At 40.0% G+C, this 6,583-nt stretch overlaps 1 protein-coding gene across 1 annotated transcript in view; it reads left to right on the top strand.

The window, feature by feature from the left end:
* Positions 1-3,928, top strand: part of cmtm3 (CKLF-like MARVEL transmembrane domain containing 3) — a 6,730-nt gene extending 2,802 nt beyond the window's left edge. The window contains exons 2-5 of the mRNA XM_053493263.1: positions 414-569; positions 1,453-1,548; positions 1,742-1,856; positions 1,949-3,928. Coding sequence (XP_053349238.1) covers positions 414-569; positions 1,453-1,548; positions 1,742-1,856; positions 1,949-1,977 — 396 coding nt within the window. The 3' untranslated portion in view covers positions 1,978-3,928. The remainder of the gene's footprint in view (positions 1-413; positions 570-1,452; positions 1,549-1,741; positions 1,857-1,948) is intronic.
* Positions 3,929-6,583: the final 2,655 nt, after the last annotated feature.

Here is a 6,583-nt window from a genome sequence, read left to right as displayed (position 1 = left end):
TGATAACGGATAGCAGGGATTGATCTGCACTCATACTGCAAAGTGAGACACAAACACACACACACACAACTTTACAGGGCTACCGCACTTACAGAGGAAGAGGCATGGGCGTGGCTTCTACATAAAACATGGAGTAAAGCATCATGTGTCAGTTTAAACGTCACTGTGTCTCCAGAGCAGCAGTGTGAGACGCTTTAACACGACTTAAAGAAACGTTTATAGCAACACACTCTTTACTAGGTTCTGCTTAACTCAACTCTGTGTGTATGTGTGTGTGTGTGTGCGTATGTGTGTCAGGAGTGTGGTTTAGATAATTCAAAGGTTCAGCTCTGAACTCTGAAGCTTTAGTTCAGCATGTTTATAATTCCATGTGTGTGTGTGTGTGTGTGTGTGGTTGTGTTTTTTTCCTCCAGATTTCATCCTTTATCAGTTTCGTGTGTTTTTGTGCTTCGACAGCAGCATCGTTTGTCACCGCGCCTCTCCTGGCCTTCATCGCCGCTCTGCTCATCCTCTTCGCTCACGCCATCAAATTTCACCAAAGATTTAAGGGCTTTCACTGGCCACTGATGGTGTGAGACACACACACACACACACAGAATTTATTTTTATATTTTGAATATTATAGTTATCTACTAACAAACAGCAGAATTAGCGATTTCATAAACATCATTATATAGTTAAAATTATTTTATAATTAATATTAAGTTAACTTTATATTCTGCCATTTCAAATAAAAAAAGGTATTAATATGTATATTCGTGTATAACATATTACTACACTTGGAGCCACATTGATTATAAACCATTCAAACATATTGAATCATAAATTAATATTAAATAATAAATATTAATATCATTGATAATTAGTATTTATTTAAAATTTGAAAGTTAAATGTAGGAACAACCCTAAACCCGTAATATAATACAGTAAAATGTATTGTGCTAACTTATGATTAGCTGATATTCATCACATTATGATTTTTATTATTGAAAGTATATTTGACTGGAATGTTCCAGTCTTGTCCTGCCGATGCACTCGAGACCTGAGACGTGAACATTAATGAGAAACGGCCTCAGCACGGCACCTTCACTGGCGTTTGGTAAATCATACAGTGTGTACCTCTACAGAGCACGGCGCGGTGACGTTTAACACCCCACACGTGTGTCAGAAATCCGACGTGTGAACTGAGTGCTGAGGCGCTTTTGCTAGCATTCACGTCGCTCACTGAACTTAGCTCTCTGCTCGGAGGGGGCGGAGCTCCAGGACCTCGCCGTGTCCTGTGCCTGTGTGTGTTAGCTGCCAACTGGTTACTGTTGTTTAAATCACCAGGTTGCGTCACATCACACTTCACACAGCTCAACACACGTGACGTGGGCTTCAACCTGAAATAATATAAATTTTTTATCTGATTATTTTTAGCTTTAACCTTTTAACCATCTTAATCTCTTACAGGATTTTCTGCGCTGCATCACCTCCTCCATCGTCTTCTTCATCATCTCCATCATGGCCGTGTCAAAATATCCAGACGGATCGTCCAAAGCTGCAGGAGTGAGTCACACACACACACACACACACACACACTTACAGCATGTGAATCTCCTCATTTGGGATTTGTAATGTTCACTGTGAATAAAGTTTTTGGGCTGAGTCCCACAGTGTTCCCTTCAATAAAGGATCAAGAAAGGAACCGTATTTGGTGAATTATAGATACTGAGATACTGAGTGGTTTGTGTCGCTGCAGATATTTGGGTTCGTCGCCACCATCGTGTTTGCGTTGGATTTTTATTTCATCTTTAACGAGCTCGCTGCTTTCCTGAAGGCCGGCGACTCTAACGAGGAACCTCAGGACAAAGAGGGTGAGTCAAGTTCTCTTTACTGCCCCGTCTCCACTCTGTCTATCACACTCATGTTGTTTTATCTCTTTATTTCCTGTTGCTCTGTCGCTCAGACGCAGACTCGGACGAAGACTCGGATTAAAGCTGGGAGCTGAAGGATCCGAGGGGGAGGAGGGGGGAGGGGGGAGGGGTGGGGTGGGCGGTTAGGGCTAGGAGGGGGAGGTTGGGCGCTCCAGCCCGAGGGCACAAACACAGACTGTGGAGGTTTACAGTCAGCCTCAAGATTGCTAATGGAAAACACACACACACACACACACACACACACACACACACAGAAACTCTGTCTCACTTGATAATCTAAATGTTTATAAAGCTGAGCTGGAACACCGTTTACCCAGAATGCATTGCTGATGTTCTCTAATTAGATCTGAGGGCGAAGTTTAAACGCTGCTTGACTTGGGAAGACTCTCACACACACATACACTCTTACACTCTTGATGTCTGCATGCGTATTACAAATACTGTGATGTATGAATATGTATGACTATGCAAATTAGGAAGCTCACTAACATATTAAGGTAGCACAATTATAATAATAATAATAATAATAATAATACATTTTTTAATCGCCCTGCTCTATTATTATCTGCCAATAAGTTGATTGGAATTTAGTAGAAAACACTGTTTTGTGTTGTTGGTCTGTGTGTAATTGACCTATTGTGACCTATTGACCTTTAACCTTCTTGGTTTATGGTAATTCAGGATGATGCATTAGCGCCACCTATAGGCCTCACCCTCCCTGATCGCACCTTTGATCTAAAGCCGCGAGTATGAAGCTCTACACTCGAGCTAGGACTCCTCCGTTTCTACACAGAACGCTGTGACAACCAGACTGAAGAACTTTACAGAGTTTCATTTTTTTAAATCAGTGAAATATTTTATCTACCAACAGTCTGTTTTACATTTTAATATAGGAAGCTTTTTAAACAATGCTGTGTGTGTGTGTGTGTTTTGCATAGTTTCTGTGATATACAGTATGTGATGCATATCTGTTACGTGTACAGTATATAACAGACGCGTGTGTGTGAAGGATTTGCTAAACTGACCACTGCTTTATTTTTTTGCACCAAAAATCTGAATTATAACTGAGTTGATGTGAAGTGTGAATGTTTGTCCTGACAGACGGGTGTCTGGTCACATCCCACTGTTCGATCACATGTGTTTGCGTGTATTTGTGTGCCCGTCCCAGTGACTGTATATATTACCCCCATCGTCTGGTTCGAAAGTCTTCATTAGTCTAATAGCGATTCTCCAGCGCACGACTCGTAGCTTAAAGTGGCTCTTTGAGTCAAAGCGGAGAATGCAGCGTTACTAACTAACACGTGACATGCTCAGCTCATAAAGTCAGACAGTCAAGTGTAAATTATTATAGCCTAGCTAGCGTAGCATGTAGCTGCCTTGTTTTTGCCTGCGCTTTAGTTTACTCATGTTTTTGCTGGTTATAATATCGGCCCAGTGAGCTGCAGCTTAGACTCAGGATGAACTGGAATAACTGCGTGAAGTTCCACACTGAGGGTCTGTTAGAATCGTTTCCAGCAGAACACAACACAGCTTTATTACAGAACTTCACGTGTGTATTCATGAGTCTCTTTATCATCACCTCATTAATCACGGCCTTCACAAAAAAAAAACTTTATTTATCATGAGGAAATGATTTGGGGTGATATCAGTGTCAACTGAACGTAATAAACTTAAGTGCTATTACTTAGCCGAGCGAGTGTGTCTCACATCTCGTTCTCTAACATTGTAAAGGGGCGGGGTTTACGCTGTACTGCAGTCAGCCACCAGAGAGCACCAGAGACATCACAGCTTCTAGCCGCTGGTATATCCAGTCACTGGTCCGTCTCTATAACGCCTCTATAACTCCTGCGTTCTCTGTGACACTGCTCCGTACGTCACTGTGAGCGGCTCACTTCATTATTGTTGATGCTGTTGCATGATTTACATCATTTCATTTTAGTTCATGCTTAATGTCTCAGTATTTTCTGTTTGTTTAAAATTGGTTTGTTTAATAAAACAATACGAAATGTAAATGTTTCAGTGTGAGTGTAAGTTATAAAAACTAATTTAACCATCTGAAGCCTTTAATAAAAAGATCATCCGTCTGAAGAAGTGATTTTGCATGAAAACATAAAAGACGCCTGGATTCAGTCCAAATTTATTTATTTCACAAATGAACACAGAATTTCTGCAAAATGTGTTCCTGTAAATCGACACACGGCTCCATAAATAGAAAAATACAGAATCTGAGTGCGGCTGTGTTTAAACCATCACAGTGTCGGATTATTAAACCTCAGATTTCAGACGTCGACTAAAAAGGATAAATAATCAAAGGATAAAATAAGCATGAATAGATTATTATAACACCTCAGCATTGAGGAGTGTTTCATTAAACAATCAGAGTATAAAGCACAACAAGAGATAAAAATCACACACACACACACCTGGACACACACACACTACGCAGTGTTGCTGTAGAGAAATGGACCTTCATTAAAACAGTTCTTCGATTGTCCTTCAAAATATTCACACAGTGTTCCTTAAAAAAATCTTTATTACTATAAGCTGATTTTAGGCTCCGTCTCAAATCACACAGTTACACTACACACTCTGTAGTGCACTTCATAGTACCTAAATGTTTGTAGTGCAGAAATGTTTCAACGATTTTAAATCATCTCTTTTTTTTATCATATGTTAGTCAGTAGTTTAAGTGCTAGCGATGAGCCCATGATGAGGGGAAAGATTTAACCCCTAATTAGCATCCACTTCTGTATATTGAAGGTTTTTGCTAGCATGATGACTCCGCCCATTTCTCTATGTAAAGCATCCCAATCATAAGCGCTGCTACTTAATTCAGATGCACAAATGTTAGCAAGCAGATACTAGCTGACGAAATAGTGATAACTGCACAAAACACATCGTCTGAGACTCCATCAGCATGAAAGTGCTGCATTAAATCTCACACACTCTCTTCAATAAACTATTGCTTTTTACTTGAACTTTAGCCTTGCTTTCTAGCACAAAGCTAACACTCAGCTTGAACTACTGCTCAGGGGACCGAGCGACATTAATGTGAGTGTTATTGCTCTATAAAACTCATATAAGGGGACAGAAGATAGATTTAGAAGCTAAATGAAACACTGCAAGAATGACATCATTATGACATCATCACACACACCACAAAATCAATCAAAGTATAAATACACTGAATTCTGAACACACATACACACACACACACACAAAATGTAAAACACAAAATTTGTACCAAAAGTCTGGTCCAAAAGTATTAAGAACAAATAAAGAAAAAACAATCAAACAAATGCGAAGAGAGAAAAAGATTTTCAGCTGACTATTAAATTATTTAAATTAATATCAGATTAATTTGTCTTCATTCAGTGTACTTCATGTTTAATTTACACCACAGACTTTAGTTTCTTTCGTACGTCTGTATTCTTTATTGTAATGTGTGAACAGCGCAGGTGCTAACAGCTAGAAACTCACACACGCTAATAGGTATTATAATATGTTATACACACCTAGCTAATATCTCAAGTGTGTATAGCTAGCATGGGAACTTGTAACTAGCCCTTAATGTTCAGCATCCAGTTAGAATGCTAACGACTAGCACTGACGATGACTGGAACAAACACTAGTGACTAACTGATACACACGCGGGTACGAAAATCACACGCGGGTACGAAAATCACACGCAGGCTCAGGACTAATCACTAATGCTAATGCTAATAGCCCAAGTGTGAGTAACTAGCCAAAAAACTAGCAAATAGCCCTTAATAAAACAGATTAAGAAATGATTTAACATGTTAGCAACTAGCATGAGTAACAGTAAATGCTGGTGAATCAAACATTAGCAACTAGCGCAAAAGATCAAAGACTCAGCATTAACGGTCAAGAATAAAACTACAGAAATGAAAAAAATAAGAGTAAAATTAAAACTCAGAAATCTAAAAAAAAAAATTTGGGGACGAAGTACAAAGATACACACACACACACACACACACACACACCTCTTTAGAATTAGTACCGCATTAATGTTTATAAATTGGTTTTAAAACATATTTGGTCCCCTTTTAACAAAATGTAGTGTGTGTAGTGTGTGTAGTGTGTGAAGTGTGTAGTGTGTGTGAAGTGTGTAGTATGTGTAGGGTGTGTGAGGTGTGTGAGGTGTGTGGTGTGTGTTGTGTGAGTTGTGTGTGTTGTGTGAGGTGTGTGAGGTGTGTGTAGTGTGTGGAGTGTGTGGAGTGTGTGTAGTGTGTGGAGTGTGTGGAGTGTGTGGAGTGTGGTGTGTGTGTGTAGTGTGTGTAGTGTGTGTAGTGTGTGTAGTGTGTAGTGTGTGTAGTGTGTGTGTGTAGTGTGTGTGAGGTGTGTAGTGTGTGTAGTGTGTGTGTGTAGTGTGTAGTGTGTGTAGTGTGTGTGTGTAGTGTGTAGTGTGTGTAGTGTGTGGAGTGTGTGGTGTGTGTGGAGTGTGGTGTGTGTGTGTAGTGTGTGTAGTGTGTGTAGTGTGTGTAGTGTGTAGTGTGTGTAGTGTGTGTGTGTAGTGTGTGTGAGGTGTGTAGTGTGTGTAGTGTGTGTGTGTAGTGTGTAGTGTGTGTAGTGTGTGTGTGTAGTGTGTGTGTGTAGTGTGTGTGTAGTGTGTGGTGTGTGTGTGTAGTGTGTGGTGTGTGTAGTGT

The sequence above is a fragment of the Clarias gariepinus genome, chromosome 3 (genome assembly GCF_024256425.1).
Source record: "Clarias gariepinus isolate MV-2021 ecotype Netherlands chromosome 3, CGAR_prim_01v2, whole genome shotgun sequence".
Classification (NCBI taxonomy): Eukaryota; Metazoa; Chordata; class Actinopteri; order Siluriformes; family Clariidae; genus Clarias; species Clarias gariepinus.
Note: the sequence above shows the minus strand (reverse complement) of the source record. Positions and strands in the feature narration are given on the sequence as shown.